This window comes from Thermobia domestica, chromosome 3, assembly GCF_964235325.1.
Source record: "Thermobia domestica chromosome 3, izTheDome1.hap1.1, whole genome shotgun sequence".
NCBI lineage: Eukaryota > Metazoa > Arthropoda > Insecta > Zygentoma > Lepismatidae > Thermobia > Thermobia domestica.
In genome coordinates this window covers 157381526-157402959 of record NC_137456.1, presented here as the reverse complement: position 1 = coordinate 157402959, position 21434 = coordinate 157381526, and the positions used below count along the sequence as shown (strand labels likewise).

General features: G+C 35.7%; 1 protein-coding gene across 1 annotated transcript in view; it reads left to right on the top strand.

Annotated features, from left to right (window-relative positions):
- The window catches only part of LOC145681539 (arylsulfatase I-like), a 66127-nt gene extending 53739 nt beyond the window's left edge, over positions 1-12388 (top strand). Inside the window, exons 7-8 of the mRNA XM_081753183.1 lie at positions 7206-7361; positions 10688-12388. Coding sequence (XP_081609309.1) covers positions 7206-7361; positions 10688-11118 — 587 coding nt within the window. The 3' untranslated portion in view covers positions 11119-12388. The remainder of the gene's footprint in view (positions 1-7205; positions 7362-10687) is intronic.
- The last annotated feature ends 9046 nt before the right edge of the window (positions 12389-21434 follow it).

Here is a 21434-nt window from a genome sequence, read left to right as displayed (position 1 = left end):
AGAAGAAACTGGAAGCAATTCTATGAACAATTCTTCGGGAAGCATTGCTATAAACAAGACCAACATAGCTCGCGACAAAACATACTAAAAAAATAAAGAATCGCTACTAAAACATCAAGTTGAATCATTGTGCGTCAAAACAGATTATATCTTGAGAAAGAGGGAATATATCTTCAAAGGCTGGGAAGATTGAATTAAATCCAGAGACAGAGAAGTCAAAACTTAGAAGGAGGGAAATTCCCTGGCTACAAATAAATCCCTGGATAGTGGATAGATACAATAGAATGTCACTTATTGAACGCCAGTATAACAAAGTGTTCAGACTTGCTAAATTATTTTTTGGTTAATTACTTTTCTTCGCTTAATCTGTGTGAAAACATTTCATTTTAACGAATTTTAAACTTTCAGTATACGAACAAAAACATCGTCTTCTACCCTGCATTTAACTTTAGTTTTCAAAACACAAATTTGTCATGTTTTATAATATTTTCCTGGTTACATTATTCTATTATTCGACGACATAATATTTATTTTTCATACAAGTACGTGATCGGCATAATACCAACTTGAAAGAAGCCAATGAGCGTTAGGTTATTAAATAAGCTTTTTGTATCTTTGAATGCAAGAACTAAACACTATTGGCTAATGAGGACTGCAAATTGGAATTCGACCAATGAACGTTATGACTTCATATACCTTCCCTACCATTTCAGTTATTCACATCTCATCTCGCATCACGGTATCTAGGTGTAAAATTTCCTGTACATAGTAAGCAGATCCATATCAATTTAATGAAAACGTCCGAAATGTCAGATGTCTGGTTTGGTAACGGTCAGACGGCAACCCAACGCCGGGCTGTTGAAGGTCTGGTGTTACAGCAAACTTCGTACTACGTAAGAAACAGTAGAATGGCAATGTGCAATTATTATTATTATTATTATTATTATTATTATTATTATTATTATTATTATTATTATTATTATTATTATTATTATTATTATTATTATTAAGTATTCTGCCTTTCGGCAAGTCCTGGGACTACTGAGGATTTTTTTTTTAAATTTTAGGTTTGGCCCTGGAAATGTTTCTTCCACGTTTCTCGATTTTCAGCTTCCTCTTTTAACTCCCAATATTTTCTTATATTTTTCTAATCATCGATCAGCTGTGTTTTTTCTTCTTCCTACTCCTCGCTTCCCTTCCAGCTTTCCTTCTATGGTGGTGTGAAGAAGGCAATTTCTTCGCAAGATGTGTCCAATCCAATTGGCCTTCCTACGAAGGATAATGGCTAGAAGTGTCTTCTTCTCTCCTATCTGTTTCAAAGATCTTCGTTTGTTGCTCTCTCTGTCCATTTAATCTTCTCCATTTCCCTCCAACACCACATTTCGAAGCTCTCCAAAAACTGAGCATACAGCGACCTCACAACAGTGGTCAGAAGAAAACCTTCAGTGACAATTTCCACCGAGCATTGAAGCGGATTGTCACTCACAAGTGTCATGCTACACTGGGGTGCAAGTGTCAGAGCAGCTTCAGCAACATTTCCCAGAGGCTGTGTTGGCAATCATAAAGTCCGCCGCAATTTACGCTGCCGTAAATGATACCCTTATCGTATCACTTCCCTCTAGCCATAATATGTATTACCGAAACCTTTATCCACTTATTATCATTAATACGCAGGTCAGAAGCGGAGGTAAGGGACTTACGCACATAGAAAGTATAAACAATTAATATGCTTGTAACTTTTCACCAAATAGGCGCATCTTAAAACTAACATCACCATTGTCTTCCTGATTAAATTCTAGCCCGAAATTATGTATCATATTACCCTATTCTCGTTTAAAAAACTTAAACCTTAATTCAAAATGGCGGATTTCAAGATGGCTGCCGTCAAGGTCATACCTACCATACGACTTTCCCCAGGGCCCTGTACGTATCTACATGGTTGTTCTTTCATTAACACTCCGTTTACAAAAGGTAGTAAGGGACATCTGCAGTAATCTCTATTAACCACATCACAACCTTTAAAAAAATTTAAAAAATAGAAAACTTGCACTATGGCAAAAATTTCTGTCATCACAAGTAATGAATACATGTCCTCTATCGGCAATAAAAATTTCATTGAAATCGGAGCCGGACAATTGGGTGATGTCCCTTGTTAGCTCAGATAAAAGCCTGTATAGTAGTTCTAATCTAACTTGGAGTATTATACAATGTCTGAGATTTAGTTTCTTTTCAGGACTGAGTTTATGCAGGATGAGCCAAAACATAGTAGCCCCGGCAATGTCTACAGTAGCCTATGTAAGATTAATATTAAATATCTTACGTAACTCGATATTACACAGAGACATTTTAAATAGGAATGTAGTCCCCTTCCTTTGTTCCAATTTTCAATATTCTATATTCTAGCGGGGCCACTTTTTAAATTCACTCAGTGTAAATTTGGTCCTGAAAAGAGGCTTTAACCTAGAGACACTAGAGTGTTAGAAGTTTGGAATTATAATCTAGTACTATGACCGGTTATCTTGCAATCCAGATGTTTCTGAGCCGTAATGCTATTTATTACTCTGTGAGATGATTTTACATGAAGATCTGTACACCCATTACTGGGATCTAATACAATCCACAGCAAATCGTCAACATAAATAAAAGCTATGATATGGTGACTTAGATATTCTCAATCTGCGCGTGATTTAATTGGAATTGATATAGTACTTAGATACCTAATATTTTTGGTGTAATACAGTAATAAAGTAATCCTACTTGCATGTATCTAAAATATTTGTAATGATAGAACATTACAAACAACTTTCAATGCAATTTAAATTAGGAAAATAGGTCTTACTAACACGTTATTTTTATATACAGTGTTTTACTTATTTTGTCACTTTTTCTGTCACTAAATTTAATTGTAGTTCACAGTAAAAAAGCGCAACATGAAAGAATTCCCTCAAGCTTTCAATACGGTTCAGAAAGGAATACCGAAATATGACGTCATGCCAAAACGCTTGCTTCTGTTGCCGTGATATAAGCAGCTCGTTTTTGAATTTTTAAGCCGTTGTATCTCAATAACGAAGAAATATTTTTCTGAGATTTTTGGTATGTGGTGTAATGAAGACTAACTCTACATAATGATGCCTTTAAATTACCTTTAATGAGAAAGGAAAGGAATATATTTGTAAGAATTTATTTAGTAGCAAGAGAATATAGAAAATACAAAACGGATTTCTGGTGTAATATAACTGCCGGCTTAAAGACAAGATTTGTGTCTGAAAATAAGGAGAGAAAAATTGAAATAAAACAATCAATGAACGAGACCAATTCCACTGAAAGACTACAGGGATAAAGCAGAGAGAGAGAGAGAGAGAGAGAGAATTTGAAGAGATAACAATGTGGATGGGGAAGGGTCCTCAGAACGTAATACTAGCATTATTATAACAACGTCTTGTAAAAGATTCTTTCAATTTTCAGAAGTAAGTGGGCATTCCCTCTCCTGAGCAACATATCCCAGTGACGCTAATGACTAAGGAAGACGGTGATGACGATAATGAAGGAAATGACGGAATAAAGCAAATAGGAGGAAACGGAAGAATCCCGAAAAAACACACATACGATGCATGTGGCCATAAATCTCACTTTGGGTAAGGTTGAATCGAAGGAGGAAATTCACGCATCAGAGGATAGTGCTATACATCTGAACCGTCATGGCCCTATAATGACTTCTAAAGGTAGCAATATTAGAGTTGCACTTCGACAGGACAAGCTCGTGATATTGTACATAGAGTGTACAGGACTTTAAAACACGTATTGTTTAAAATTCCTTTTTCAATCCTAGATCTTGCTATATGGATTTTGTAGTAAACAGCATTATGAGTGTTGCCTCGCGGTATTGCCTTTCTTCCGGCCGCACTTTTCATTTCATTAATTATTCTTTATCATCCCATTTCATTTGTCAAGTTTCCTTTAGCCTAAACAGCATAACTGGTGTACATTAAACTACAACTCTTCTTTTAATACGAGTTGTATATTGAATAGTAGAGATGCAAAAAAGCCGGCTTTTTTGAATCGATGTTTTTTTTTCACATAAAAAGCCGGCTTTTTTGGAAAAAAAACGAGAATTTTGGAAATTTTGGCTTTTTTCATTTTCATGATTTTTCTATCTAAATAGCTTTCTTATAGTATATTCTATACTTAGATAAGAATTCCATGACCTAAATGCCATATTTCGCTCTAAAATTCACCATCAAGATGGATGGAGCACATGTTTTACGAATTAAAGCTAACATGAAGAATGTAGTATTTGAGGGCAATTTTAGAGGCTATTTAACTTTATTTTAACTTTTGAGTTATCGATATTTTTTCTTCTCGATATCATTTCAGTTTGTCGTCTGTTTCATTTCTAAGAGCTTAGTACTCTAGCTTCTAACGCAGAAGTTAAACTTACGTTTTTCTATATATCCGTCAAAGCGTACGTTTTTCAATATATCCGTCTAACCGTACTTCCACATTTCTGTTATACTGTAGCTGTGCAACGATTTAGCAATAATTTTCCGGATACAACCTTGAATACTAATTTATACAAATAATCAGTAGCGGATTTAGAAACGTTCTTTGGGACGGGTTTCTCTGATTGTTTCATTTTCTAAAATCTCCTAATTTTGTTTGGGAGGAGCTTGAAGTTTATGAGTATAGGCATAACTAATACTATTTTGTTTCTTTTATATATTTAGCGATAATCTTCCGGATACAATCTTGAAGATCATTTTATACTGAGAATCAGTGGCGGATTTAGAAAAGTATTTTGGGAGGGTTTTTTTCTTACTAATGTTTAGTTTTTCTAAACATTCGTAATTTTTATTTGTCGGCAGCTTAAAGTTAATGAGTAAAGGCATAACTAATAGATATTTCGTTTGTTTTAGACATTCCGTAATTTTGGGGAACAGGCTTCAGTCCGAAAGACCGCCACCCCTAACCCTCGCAAAACCGTCACTGCTGGTAATTAGTAATAATAACGATTTAAAAACAATAACAAATGATGTCAGCCAACTCACAGTACACGCACTATTTCTACTTCATAGATGGAATGAAGAAAAGTTTTGTCATAATGGTCGAATGCTGAGTTGAATTCCGGACTTCTCGATAGAAGCGCAAAAGCTCCAGTCAATCATGTTTGTTGTGCAGTTGTATTTATCTTAACTTAAATATATTCCGTAGTCCTTTTTTTGTGGGTGTGTCGGTGGGGTGGGGAGAGTTCCATAATGATATGAAGGGTGTGAGCCAAGAACATGGTAACTAACAAATTTTCAATTGCTGAGTTACGCAGCATCAGATAGGCAGCAACGCATACCGCTTCGTTTAATCCCTCATGTATAGACTTATGTGAAAAATCAGCTTTCCGACTTTCAAAATGGATTGTGCAGCAGAAAATTTCTAATTTCTTAAAATAGTAAAATTATGGGTTACCATGTTCTTATCTCACACCCTTCATGTTCAATCCCTCTTGTTAAAAATACAGAAAACTTGAGGACTGAATAAACCGTGATGGTGCATATATAAAACTGTAGAATTTCAAGAATATACAAAACCAAAAGCTCTAGGTGTGCAGCCTTTAAGTGTATCATATAAATCTAAGTATTTTTCTTATGTTTTAATTTTATTTTGTTCCAAAAAGAGGGTATGGAATATTTTGAAGTAAAAATACTACATAGAATTTTGCTACTTATTTGAGTATTTTTTTAAAAGAAGTATTTACTTTTAGGGTTGGCTGGTTTACACCAGCTGTTTTTCTTTTTCTTTTTTAAATAAACAACTGGTTTAAACCGAAAAAAAAATAAAAGGTACGAAAAATGCGAATCGTGTGAACTTCATGGTGTCGTTTCCATACATCAAACCATCTGCATTAGTTTTATTTCCTTTTCACCTTTTAATCAAGGTGTCCCATGTTCAATTATCGGTCGAACCACAACCCTTCTTTCATGCGTAAACAAAGTAGCGGTTCGGATGTCACTTTAAGCGAAAGTCTTCTCCAGGATGTTAAGCCTGAACATACGAAACGAAACTAAATTGTATATTTCTGCATGCCTGAATGGCTGTTGTTTTATAAAGAAGCCAAGGTTGCTTAAATATACTGATATAAATTGACAAAATTTATCGATTGCCTACGTAGCTTCCAACATTAGCCTGGATTGTATTTTCAATGATATGTACGCACTAAATTTGTAATTTAATACCTCAGTTTTAGCGTCTGATTATGGTATGTTGACCTTTAAATTTTACATGCAAAGCAATAACAGGATTTTCCCGTTATTGTCTTACATTTCAAGTAATTACGGGATTTTCCCAATGGCTAGGGCGGGAGATTCTCAATTTAAGAAATTTACTGACCGGACTTCTTTAAGCTTATGTGACCTCTTCCAGCATAACCCCGTTGTTGCATAATAACACCAAGGCGAAACAAACTTATTTCTGTCAATATGTAATATAAATACATAAAGCAAAATATCTAAACCCCAAAAAACCTGGTTTAAACCAAAAAAAAACCTAGTTTAAACTCCCCCCAAAAAACGGGTTTTTGGCATTTTCAAAAACAACCATGGCTCTTGCCAACCCTGCTTACTTTTGTATGTAGGAGGTTAAAAATTCTTATTATATACATTGGTTAATCCTTTGGAATTCATAATGTAAATATGTTGAGAAGTAAAACTGTTTGAAATATCTTTTCGAAATTCATGGTTTATTTTCGAGGTTTTATATTATTATCGGCATCAACCACTAATTAAATGACTTTTTGTGTTGTAGAGAAGCGAAACAAAATCTGGTTTATCAATTTAAAGCAGAATTTTCAAAAAAAGCCCAAAATTTCCCAAGCAAAAAAGCGAAGCAGAAAAAGCCAAGTTTTTTTTTTCAAAAAATCCGTTTTTTTTCCGAGCCCTTGCATCTCTATTGAATAGACTAGTAATATTATTTATTCGCAGTTGACAGTAGTAGCTTGTTATTTACGCCACCAAGCTTAGAATGGGGATGATGAAATTCCCTTCAGTGATCTGTGTGCAAAAGTACATTTACAAAGTTAATTAGTATATTGGAAATTCTAAGAAAGAGAGAAAGAAAACTACTCTTGAACTTGAATTAAACTAATAAACAACCATGATTACTTACGGTACATGAGTACAGTAATGTTAATTTTTTTGTCTTTCTTCTTGTTATTTTAGGTGGCAACTTAGAAGAGTTGAAATCCATCGATGGAGTAGATGCATGGAAACCTCTTTCATTTAATGAACCATCCAATAGAAAGGAAATCCTGCATAATATTGATGACATTTTTGGTTACGCATCCGTTACTGTCGGGGAGTGGAAATTAGTTAAAGGTAGGTCCTAAAGTATCTCAAACTGTATGGTGCTGTAACTAATTTTCCGAAAGTAGCTGTAAACATATATCTAAGGAATTAGGTAGTAGTAGCTACTGGCGTCTTTGAAATATTCCCCGTGTGCAACTATACATTAACTTATACCAGCAGTAACCATCCCAAATTACACCACGCAATATCTTTTACGTGTAGAACTTTGAATATACCAACTCAAATTTAACTACCCTGTTTAGTCATATTAAGAACAGTGTTATTTAGGAAACAATTTCAGTAGAAAGAATACATGTCATGGATGCTTTGCCTTTCACCCTCAGTACTCGAAAGAAATCTCGTACTGGATAAAAGTGGAAAATGGCAAAACCTTCATAACGAGGAATTGCATAATTTATAACTTTTAGCTTACATTGATAGTCATTAGGTCTAGGAGGCTTATGTTAGCAAGTCATGTAGCCAGAATATAAGAAAGTAGGAACACTTTCAAAATTTTAAATGCAAATTCAATCGGAATGAGACCACTAGAAAATCTATTAACAGATGCAAGGAAAGTATTAAGGTGGATCTCGTAGAAATAGAAATAGAAAGTAGAAACTTGATCCATTGGCTGAGGACAGAAGTCAGTGGAGAGCTTTCGTGAACGCGGCATTGACATTCCTGGTCCCGTAAACCATAAAATTAGTTTAGGCAGCATGTAGAAAAAGCAACGTCTCGGTGGTTGACTTCTTCAGCTTCTGATGTTCAGTGGATATTCACATCCGACATCCAGGTTTCTGACATTGTATAGCGTAACTGATAAGGATCTTTCGGCCGAACCATGGCACAAGATACTACTATATAGTTTCTGGAAATCTTCATGATTTTTATGTAGAAATTCTCAGTTAATCTTGGAACTTCGAGAACAAAGGCTATGTAAAGGGGCCTATAAATCGTAATTCTTTTGTAGATAAGATATCATTCATTTTCATGTAGGAATCAGAAATATTCTGCAGTAGTTCGTTGTTCTTCTCATGACTCTAAACAATCTCTCTGCTGTAGCAATTGTAAGAAAATATAAAAATCTTGAATATAGGAGCGAATCTGTATTTTCTATATGGTTCAAAATAATGTTTGGTACTTAAATTTCAGTGTGGTTAACTTAGACTTCCATCAAATAGTTTCTGCAATAAGAAAAGACATATGTAATTTTACCGTTGATAATCAAGAATGTTTTGCTGCTGTTCTGGTTGCATGGAAGTTAGGGAATATAATGGATTTTAAACAATGTAGCATGTTAAAGTCTCCCGAAGATGTTAACGGATGGAATTAAATAACGAACTCAGCCGATGCAAAGAAAAAAAAAAATCAAAAAAATCACTTTCATTCAAGAATTATCGAGTGGATTACCGGACACATGGATGTACTAACATTACAATCTTGCAAGATATACTATACTTAACACAATTCTAATAAATTGTAGTCCGAGTTCCTCTTTGTACATGTGTTGGTCTTCTGGCACGTGATGTTTTCGGGTGTTTCGTCATCATCCATCGCTGACCATCACTGCAATGTCCGCGTCGTCACGACACCCTCACCAATACTGGCATATCTTCTGTCCCGCTACAGCGGCGTTTGACCTCCATTTGAACTCGTTCAGCATACATGCTCTTCTGACGCTCTTTGGATGTCCCATGTTCCCTCTGTCTTTACGCAAGTTCACGGTGTGTCTGAATTGCTACAACCAGGAAGTATGTTGGATATACCCACACCAACAACTGACATTCGCCTTATCTCCACTCGCATTCAACTCACAGTGTGAGTTCCAATTGAACACATACCTCCACGAAAAGGGACAGGATTTTCTTGGTTACCTTTATAGTTATGCACAAAAGTATAGCGTTTGGTCCCTGGCAGTAGTTCTTGATTAAGCATAATAAAAACTATCTTGAATATAATTTATGGATAATAATAATAATAATAATAATAATAATAATAATAATAATAATAATAATAATAATAATAATAATAATAATAATAATAAGCTAAAATAGTGTTTTTAGTTTTCCAGAAGAAAACCAAAATTTTCTTTCTTTCAGACCTCAGAAACACTAGCAGCAACACTTTTTTTTTTTTGGCTTTGTACATTGTAGCTGGCCTCCCCTCAAAAACGACGGGCCCCCCTACACAAACCTGCTGGCTACACCCCTGGTTTTTACTCTATAGCAATCAACATTAAAACCGGAAGTAGTTTATTTCTACCACTTTCGGTTTGAATATCAACTCACTCATAGAACTAGATTTCTAACTTTTGATCTTCTAGATCGTGGCCAATACTGATAATAATCAATCAAATAGTTCTTGAGTTTTATCTTTTTGTCTCACGAACGGATTAACGGACAGACAGGGTAATTATATAAAGGAGTTTTGATGAACCAAACTGCTTAAAAAGAAGAATGGTGGAACATTAATCATCTGACTTTAGAACTTTCCGTTACATGTCTCACAATAATGTTAAAATATTATACAAGTTGATCCAAAAGGATGGAAACCAGGGGCGTCATTTAGGGGGGCAGGGAGGGGCATTTGCCCCCCTGAGTTTGAGATGTATATAGATTTTATCAATAGAATAGTAGTAAATCAGTGAGAAACGCGAAATTTTACTAATATCAAGGGGTCTTGCCCCCCCCCCCCAAGCAAAATGTGAAATGACGCTCCTGATGGAAACACCCAAATAAAAGGCATAATTGAGTCATCAAGTTCCCAAACGGCTCTAGTCCACTTACAGCAAATCCAAGAAAACTTAGAAAAATGTAGGAGCTGCATGTTTTGTGGAACTTGGAATACTTCAGTGTGTACATGTAAAAAAAAAACTTGAACATGCTCAAATATTTCAAGTTCTACAAAACGCATCGATCGTACAGTTTTTCTTGGTTTTCTGGGTTTTGATATAAATAGACAAGTGGTGTTTTGGAACTGAACGACTCAATTTTAAAAGAATTGCAAAGTAACACTCTAAGTTAGTAGTACAGCTGGGAGACAAACTTTTAGCACATATGATGTCAATGGCCGCCACCTTGAAAAAGAAATCAGATGAGAAGAAGATATTACAATCTTAGATTTCCATTTAAGAAAATAAAAGTGAATTCAAATTTGCGGATTTCGGCATCATACGTTCTAAATGTTTTCTCCCACCTGTACTAATAATCTACAATGTTACTTTTGCAATTCTTTTGAAAATCCTGCCTTTTATTTGGGTGTTTCCACACTTTTGGACCATCCTGTATTTAGATTTTGTACATCGACAATTACTTCTCCGTTGCAAGTGTTAATTTATTATTTTCTTGTTTCGGCAGGAACAACATATGATGGAGAATGGGACGGATGGTACGGGCCTTCAGGACGAGACAATGGAAAATACAACATTTCTGTAGTTCTGGAGAGTAAAGCAGCAAAAGCTCTCAAGGCTGTAGGTCATTCAATTACACCTGAAACTGTTAAGACTTTACGACAACAAGCAGAAATTCATTGCAACGCAAGTCTTTCTTCAAAGAAAGCAACACCGTGTGAACCGTTAAAAGCACCTTGTTTATTTAACGTTAAACAAGATCCATGCGAACAGAATAATTTGGTAAATGAATTTCCTAAAATAGTGGAAGAATTGGAGTTGAGACTGAGTGAATACAATAAAACAGCCGTTCCACCAAATAACCAACCGAGAGATCCAAGTGCCAATCCAGATAATTTTGGTCATGTGTGGTCTCCATGGAAAGACGACAAGTGCTAAATTTAATGTAATAATTATAAAAAAAAATCATAATAAAGATTTATAAAATGTACTGACTACAGTAAAATGCCAATATAACGAAATTTAGGGGACACCTGAAATTAATTTGTTAGAGTGAAATATTGCATTGAAGCAGGTTAATTTTAAAGAGGCACTGCAGAATCTATACCGCTTCAATATAATATTACAGACAAAAAGCTTAATAATTAGTAGATGAGAGGAAAATTAGGATTTACGAAATAAGATGGTATTCAGTAATTGCAAGAGATACCTCTGTAATTTTTTTAGAATACCAATTTTAGAATACCAACTGTATAGAATGTTATAAACTTTTATTTTTGAAAAAGGTCTCTTATTTTCTTCCGAACACTTCCAGATATAAAAAAAATCGTTCATAATAGTCGATACCCATCGACTGTATATAGCCCTACCTTATATAATTATAAATCGGGTGTAACAAAAGCCCGAGACCATAGGAAAACTCTGTTATGAACACAGATACGAAAAAATTCCACACTGACAAGGCGCTCCATGTTAAATAATAAAAAAAGCAACGTTCTCAATTCATGATAGTGTTCGAACGGTGCGGAAAGGCATGCAAGAATTGCATAGGAATGTGAACATCGTTATACGAGGGAACCTAACACCTCGAATTCATTTTTCAACATGGTATAGTGAGGGTCCAAGGGAAACAATTTGCTGGACTGGTAACTTTGCTTTCTCATGTAACATATGTTACGTTGCCAGTGTGGTGCGATTGGTAAAAAATCCACAATTTTAGATTGAGTGGACAATACTTAATCTAAACGACTCCAGTAACTTTCTTGCAATTTCCTTCCAATCTTTACTCATAATGGAACTTTTGATTCACCTGGTAGTTAAAAAGGTGACATTTTTATACATTACACGGAAAGTTCGTTCAAATGAAATGATTTAATTAGGGAAGGGCCCAGAAATAACTTTCGTTATACTGGTGTTTACTACAGAGTAATTTTACTGTACTTGGAGACAAGTCTCAAGAAAGGTGAAATGAAAAAAAAAAGTTGTGAATTATCATATTACGTTACAAGCCCATTTATAAGGATATCTACTGTACATCTAAACATTTGTATATTATATACATTTATCTATAGCCTAGTCTTTGAGATTAATGTCAAGGTAATATTATGAAAGTTGTAGATATCAAAAGACTTAAGTTATTACTTGTAAATAAATCATTTAATACAATTGAATTTGTTTGTGATAAAACTGCCACCAAATCAATGGAAATAAAAATGTCTCTTTTGTACTTAAAAAAAAGTGCTATGCTTTTGGAATGTTTTATTTAGTAAACTTATTTTTTTACAGTAGAAGTTTAAGATGGGCTAGTTTGCCAATCAAAATGAGAAAGAGCAGATAATTTATTTATTACCAAATTCATAAAATAGAAAAATGCCTTCCACCTTGATTAATTCCTAAAATAATATAAAGTTATTGTTTAAATGGTAACTTTATGAGGCAATAATTGAAGAGGTCGGTGCAAGAAGAGGACAGCTCCAATATTACATTTGGTTCAGGTCAGGATTGGAACAAATTATTATGCTATTAGAAATCTATTTACTCTACCTTAGCCTCCAAACGTTTTGGAAAGAAATATTTTACTCCTGCATTTCTTATATACCAGGGAAGCAAGAAAGTTCGTGCGCTTTTATACTATGGAAGAAAACTGTCAATTACAGGGTTTTAACGGTTCGTTTATTCGGCAAAATAGCCTCCATTTGCTTCTACAACCTTCTCCCAGCGCTCAACAAGCTTGTAAATGCCAGTTTTGTAGAATATTTGTTCCCGAGACTCGGAAAACTCAGCAACTGCATTTTTGACGTCTTGTTCAGTCTTGAACTGCCTGCCACGCATAAAGTTGTCTATGGCCAAGAATATATGGCAATCCGAAGGGGCGACATCTGGGGAGTAGGGAGGATGAGATACAAGCTCCCAACCAAGTTCTGAGATTACTTCCAGCGCCTGTTTTGCGGTGTGAGGGCGCGCGTTGTCCTGGTTATAGAGCACACCTCTTTTGTTTACTAGTGCTGGCTGTTTCTGGGTCAGTTTGGTGGCTACCGTTCTCAGTTGTGATGAGTACACATCTTTGGTAATTGTCTTACCACGTTCCAAGAATTCGTAGTGCACGATACCATTTGTAGTCCACCAAACACAGAGCAAAACCTTGTGTTGATGGATGTTCGGTTTTGCAGTCAAAGGCTTCGGATCATTCGGTGATAGCCAATGGTATGACCATTTTTTATTGTCATACATGACCCACTTCTCGTCACAAGTTATTATACGGTCCAAAATTGGACAGATTTTGTGTCTCGTCAACAAAAATGAACAGATATTCAGTCTTAGAACTTGGCTCATAGCGGTCAGCTCGTGAGAGACCCACTGACCCAGTTTTCAGGTCTTCCTCAACTGATGCAGACTTACCCAAATAATTTTCCTGCTTACCTCGAATCGGTGAGCGAGTTCCTCGCATGTTTGACTGGAATAATCTTCAATAGAGGCCTTCAGGTGGTCCATATCCACTGATTTAGGCCTCCCAGAGCGAGGCTTATCTTGAAAGGTCTCGTCACCAGTTGAAAAGGTCTGGAACCATTTTTGTGCTGTACATTTACTTATTACACCCTCTCCGAGCGCAACACATATTTTTCTAGCTGCTTCTGCACCATTTGTCCCCAATTTAAACTCGTAAAGCAAACAAGCTCTAAAAACTTCATTTGACACTGACATGATCACGAGCGATTTATACGCACTACACTGACAAATGCGTTGTTATACTCACCGTGGCTGATGCGTCAATGAATAAGCTTTCCCAAACAGTCAAAACTTTCATGCTACGGGGACAGATGTCGCCGCAGCAGCCAAATGGAAGCGGGAGTGGTTCAAAAGCGCACGAACTTTCTTGCTTCCCTGGTATATAAAAAAAAGGTTTAGAGGCTAAATGAAAATAAATTTCGTTTTAGCAATTTTTTAAAGGAGAAAACAAATAAAAATAATTCAAAATTTATCTTGCATCCCAATTCGGCAGGTAAATTGTTAATTGTGAATCAAATCCTTAATTGGAGCTATCCCCTTCTTGCACCGGTCTTCAATTCCTTGGCTTGAACGAACTTCATTTTTCTTTAATAAATATATAACAGTAATAAGAGTTAATTAATCTTATCAGGTCGATACAATATAATATATGCATTTAAGTAGGTACTTCTTTTTCAAATCGACCTACATTATACGGAATTAATACGTGAAACATGCACACAATTACAATGTTAACACTGTCGCCCATTGTCGAGTTTCATGGCCTATCTTATACTACTATCACTAGATCCTGATGAAATTAACATGGGGCCATCCTGAAGGAATATTCTGTCAAACATACAAAGAATTATCAAAATGTAGAAGGCACACGTGAACATGCGTACATATTCGTATATACCTAGGTATGTACATTCTCTCTCTCTCTCTCTATATATATATATATATATATATATATCACTAATAAATAAGAGAATACAGTCATAGAAAACAGGAGCATCCCTGCCAAAACAGAAAAAAACTGACAAACATTACCAGGCAGTTCTAAACGTTTTCTGAGATTTGAGTATTCTGGACACTCTACAAGAATATTCTGAACACTCAGCGCCACGACACAATCTTCTCATATTAAATAAGAATATGTAAAATGAGAATGTCCAATACGCAAGCGCATCAGGATCACTTTCTCACGGCGGTTAATACGCTTCAACATCAGTCGTTGTTCAAAATAGGTTTAACTGAGTTGAACACATCTTCATTGGTCTAGTTCCATCCTATTGCCAGTACGGGTGCTTCCGTTAAAGGAAATAGCTATAAAGATACGAGGCAGGGAGAGAGTACTTCAGTACAACATTTGTCAGTGCCTATGCATTTTTCTGTTGTCTCAGCGCATTCGTTTCAACGAATGCCGATATGTCTCGGCACAAGAAAGATAACGACGACACATGTATATTGATAAAGGCATTCTGTAAACTTTGGATGTATAATAACTATTCGAGAATCAGTGAAGATCAACAAAAAACGTAGCGAAAGCTGAAATTCATGATCGAGAACAAGCTTACCTGCAGTTAGGTGGTATACTCAACTTAGAGAGTAGGTAAAGAACATCAGAAGGAAGGGTAATCTAAATAATGATAAATGAATCTGTCATCCAAGCTTCACTCCCTTCTCCATGGTGCGGGGTCTATTACGCAGAGGAAGTGGTGATCTAACAAGGGAACCTTCCGAAAATGATAGTTGCAGGGAAAGATGGGACCTATGCCAATTGAAAGAGCTGTAACAGAGATTTTCATTCCCAAAAAATTAGCTGCCCATAGCAATAGGTTCAAGAAATATAAGGGGTGGAAGTTCGGGAAACAGCAAGGTTGGACAAGAGGGGAAAAGTGCAAATTCCGCAAAAAAGGAGGGCACGGCAAAATACAATGCTGACAAGTGATGAATATAAAGAGACTTGCCACAATAGGGAACAAATGAAGGCCACCAGTGGGGTTTAGAGTGTTGCCAACTGCAATGAAAAGTACATGTTTTGCAAAGAGCACTATATGAAGTGAATGCAATATTCAGTGTCAACCTGTAATGTAGAACATTAGATATGACGTGTATAATCAGTGGTATAATCTAACAAAAGAAAATAGAAAAAACAGAAGTACGAAAAATGCGGAAAAGACGAAGTTGGCCATAATGCGCCACATTTGATCACGAGCTGTGCATATTAGAATAAACAAAACAAACAAACAAAAAAAAAACAACTATGCAATAAACCGACGTACCTAGAGTCGAAAAGAAAAACGAGTTCCAAAGTTGACAACACTGGCCATGAAAATCCAGACAATTCTAATATAGTTAGGCCACTCGCTTCACAAAGGCCAATTCCGGCAAGAGGCATTAGCCTTCGCATCATTTGTACATGCTCGTCAACATTGTACGTGCAATTGTTCGATGAGACAATGGTACAAACAGAAGATACATTTGCAGTGACCACAGCGGAATACTGCCAATCCGCCACACGTGGTACAATGATCGCCTGTGAATGTCTCGAAACAGTACTTTAGAGGTGTCGGAACCTTTGGTGGTCTTTCTATCACATATCCACACCTGTAGAAAGCAAACATAATCAAAGGCTTGATCTACTGTGTGCTGCTGTCTGCAGTACTATCACCGCCTATATGATATATCCAGAGTGTCCTACCTAACTCTGCGGCTGAAATAGTGTCAAAGCGAAAAAAATGTGCCACATCCAGTTGTGCAGGAATGTACCCATGTCAGCGAGTGACAAAGTTCTGTGAGACGCAAGTTCCCCCAAGTCCCCCATCGTAGGGTCCCAGGAGCCAACTTCAAAATTTCAAAATGCACCATCGGTCGAGTTATATTTCTTTCGATAAATCTTGGAATATTCAACAACGCATATCAGAAATATTTACTATATGGTATTTCAAAATGGCCGCAAAAAATATCTGTTCGGTGACAAGAACAACGTGCATTTTGGCGGCCATTTTGAAACCCGTGCTTCATATGGCAAATGTTTCTTATAGGCGGTGTTGTATCTATCCAGAGAAATATCATCCGCCTCCTGTTCCCATTTGAAATGTTACGGTTAACCCCTCGAGCCTTATGATGGGGACCCTCGGGGACTTGCTTCTTACGAAGTTTTCTTGGCCCTTGACATGAGTACATTCCTGTGCAATTGGATTTGCAACATCTCTTTTCGCTTCGCAGCAATTTGAGATCACAATGTTCAATGCCATGTTAAGACCAACATATATTTGTGGCGGCCATTTTGAAAACCATGCTTCATATAGCAAATGTTTTCTATAGGTGTTGTCGCACATTCCATGATCTCTCGAAAGAGGTACCACTCGGTCTCTGTTGCCATTTGAAAGTTTGATGTTGGCTCCTGGGGCCCTATGATGGGGATCCTGGGGGCACTTGCTTCTCACAGACTTTTATCACCCCCTGACATGGGTACATTCCTGCACAACTGGATCCGTTACATTTTTGTTCGTTTCTCAAATCTTTCAGGTCACAATGTTTGGTGGGACACCCTGTATATTCCCACACACGACCCAACCATGTCATAATGTTTACTTCTACTATCGGTTGTTGGCTCAACCCAACCATTTCATGTTCCCCGAATTGACATTGCCTCAATCACTCTAGCATTGATGCATTCCGAGTGATGCCTGTTGGTGGAATTTTCTTTTTGTGAAGCGAGTGGTCTAACTATATTAGAATTGTCTGGATGTTCATGGCCAGTGTTGACAACTTTCGAGCTCGTTTTTCTTTTCGACTCTAGGTACGTCGGTTTCCTACATAGTAGGTGTTTCTCTTTTTGTTCATTCTAATATGCACAGCACGTGATCAAATATAGCGCATTATGGCCAACTCCGTCTTTTCCATATTTTTCGTACTTCTGTTTTTTTCTATTTTCTTTTATTATTAGATTGTACCACTGATTATACACGCCATATATTATGTTCCACATGACACTGAATATTGCATTCATTTCATATAGTGCTCTTTGCAAAACATGTACTTTTTATTGCAGTTGGCAACACTGTTAACCCTACTGGTGGCCTTCATTTGTTCCCTATTGTGGCAAGTCTCTTTCTATACATCACTTATCGGCATTGTATCTTGCCGTGTCTTTTTTTTTTTTTTTTTTTGCGGAATTTGCACTTTTCCCCCTTGTCCAACCTTGATGTTTCCCGAACTTCCACCCCTTATATGTTTTGAACCTATTGCTATGGGCAGCTAATTTTTTGGGAATGCTCATCTCTGTTACAGCTCTTTCAATTGGCATAGACCATATCTTTCACTGCAACTATCATTTTCGGAAGGTTCCCTTGTAAGTTATTACACTACTTGTACTGTTATTATAGTTAAGCTAGTTGTTTCTTGGTATTTTTGGGGTGGAATTGGGAGAATTTGGCATTTTAACACTTTATCTTTTATCCACTTCAACGACAACCAAAAAGATAAGGATCGAAAAGAAAAATACACCATTATTTATTAAAATCAGTAAACTCTCAAAGAAGTAACTATTTTTAATGAAGATCTGGCAATTTTGAAGAACCCGTTCTTTTTAATGGTACGAGTAACTCATTATACTTTCTCTTGCTACTTTAAACTCCAAGTAAATAAAGCGAGTCTTCAGTCAAAAAAAAAGTTACGTTGCCTTGGAAATCTATGATTTTTTGAAATCTGATTATTGAACATATTTTTAAAGATATGGAGAAAATTATCCTCTTATTCTTGACCAGTTTCAATCTTAAACAGTGATATTAGTTAGAAAGCTTCAAAGAAAATAAAAGGCTATATTATATTTAAATGAAACAGTTTTACGAATTATAATATGGAAAATCAATCGTTATTACATTATGTAATAAGTAAACTTTAACCATGGAGAACATTGTATTTTCCTCTTTATTTTTATCATCTTGTTCTTGACTGACTTCAACCGTCAACAATAGAATTACAAAATCACATCTCAAATTCCATAGAGTTAACACACATGACACGGAACAGACTGGTAAACATCTAGACAGAGGTACAAATATGTGTTACATCTATTGGTGGAAATTTACTTACGTTAACTTTACTTAATAATAATAATAATAATAATAATAATAATAATAATAATAATAATAATAATAATAATAATAATAATAATAATAATAATAATAATAATAATAATAATAATAATAATAGAAAATGTTATCTTGAGAGTGAAAAGATAGCAAGGAAGTAGAATTTGTGCCCAGGAGTTTCTAGTAAATAAAATTAATTGAAAATGAATATTTGTTAGGATTTGCATACAGTGACGGGTTTTTGAAAAATAGTATTGATGAAAGGAAAATACAAAGTTTCTTCCAACTTATTATTCATTTAAACTGTAGAAATAAGTTTTGTGGCTTAATTAAGCGTGCATAAGTACATCATGGCGTGTGCTGAAAATAAGTATATGGTTTATAGTACCTTGTTCTACTTTTATTTTATTTATTCAAAACGTGACAGTCTTGTAGCCCTACTAACGCTCTCGCCTTCGGTGTAAGCGGTTCCGGATTCGGTTTCCGGTGAGGGCACTCGGTCGAAAAAATGTAAAAATCTTTTTCAGGCCAGCCAACCTGAATGAGGTTTTCCTCATTCATACTAAGCAAATGTCGGGGTGTACCTAACAATAGGTGCCAGGCCACTTCCTTCCTTCCTTTCATTGGATAGTGTGCTCGCCAAGGGGCGTCATCTCTCATATACGTGACCGGCTAAATAACCTTAGATGCCGATAGCCAGAGAAGTGTAAAATCCTGAAATCATAAGTCCTGCGACAGTCTTCCATAATCTGATTAATTACTTATATTTTGTGAAAAATTGTGAAATAATTCTAGTATTTATTAAAACATAAATTTTCGCAAAAGGTTTAGACTCTTTAATTCGGTTTAGAACGATAGGATACATCCAGAAGTTTGATATTAAAGAATTAGTTTGCCCAATAATTACTAAATACGTTGCTAAAATAACAAAAGCGAAGCTACTGTTGTAGCACTGACTCTGGAATAATGTGTTTATACATCACTTGACATTGTTGACAAAATTCAAGTAGCATCTTCAGTTGTCTATCTCATTTATTTTATCAGCTGAACCATGCAACTCTCACTTGTCGCTAAATACACACATACATATAAGTACACAATATAAAGAAGGAGAGAGAGAGAGAGGAAGTCTACATTCTCCTGTTTTTCTTATTCTGTTGATAGTACTTATCATCGATACAAAGCTAAGTGTTTCAATCCTATTTTTAAGTTACCAGAACGTCATTTCCTTGCTCCATTGACTTCCTTATGCTTCAATGTTCAAAGCAGCAACTAGGAGGGAGCAAACGAGGCACTTGCTTCTGGACTTTGATTGCATAGGAGACAGAGGGACTGTGTATAATGTATTTCAGATTTAAACATCATACGTCAAAAATGTAATAAATTTCTACCTTTATGTCCAACGGTTGTTACTTTTAGGTAAAAGCTGACGAATAGGCCTAACTAATAAACGTGAGAGGTCTCGGGTTCGATTCCCGGTAGGGGCACTTGGTCGAAAATGTATGAAAAGCTTTTTCAGGCCAGCCATTCTGAATGAGGTTTTCCTGGGTTTTCCCCATTCACACCAGGCAAATACGGGGATGGCAGCTACCATATAGGTCCCAGGTCGCTTTCTTCCTTCCCTTTCCCCGGATAGTGTGCTCGCCGAGGGACGTCATCCCTCATACGTGACGGGCTAAATGACCGTAGAAGCCGAAACTCCAGAAATCTAAAATCCTACTCCTAATCCTAATGAAAGTGAATGATTATAATTTATGAAATAATTGGTTGAATGAGAATGAGGGAGGAAACGGAATAACGCCGTGAAGACCCACGGACCGATGCTATCCACCACAAACTTGCGTGATTGGGGATCAAACCAATGAACTCTGGCATGAAAGATAAGGGCTATGTACTGAGTCATCGTACTTTCACGTTTGAAAATGGATCATAAGATCCACAGAAAAAGTAAGATATATTTATAAAGTTGCTTTTATGAAGGAAGAAAAAAAAAGATCGTTGAAGAAATAGACAGTCATAAGTATCACACTTGAGACAAACTTTTTAAAGCCTCTCCGACAATGATTATCCATCTCTGGTCCAATTTGCAAAGCAACCGAAAGGATATATCTAATCAGATTTAAGAATATTTTTCCATCCGGGATTTGTTGCTTTTGTGAAAACCTCTTTCAATTAACTTTTACTAACCTATCCTAGGTGAAAAATCCCCTATATTGTACCATTTTTAAGAAATACCCTATATTTTCTATTATTTTTTTTAAAAAAATAATTAAGTACTGTGTTAGATATTGTATGAAATCATTCACAAAGTATTACTACATGTAGTACCCAAAATATTTAATGAAATGAAGAAGTATATTAGTTGGTATAGTTTATAAAAATGCTCCCTAAATTGTACAACCCTTTCTCTATACTGTACCACACAAATAATTTAGGAAATAACAATACTTTGTATATACAAAGAAATTGATTATTGTTAATAACATTACATTTATAATATATCCACAGTAAGAAACATAAACACGTGTAACTATTTTGGAGCAGTATATAGTTTAATGTGACTAGCAAACATTTTTCTTTCATGAATTAGCTCTATGAAAGTCATCATAAGTTTAAACACAAATTTACACGAAAAATCTAAATTAATTAAAGGCTATTCACGTT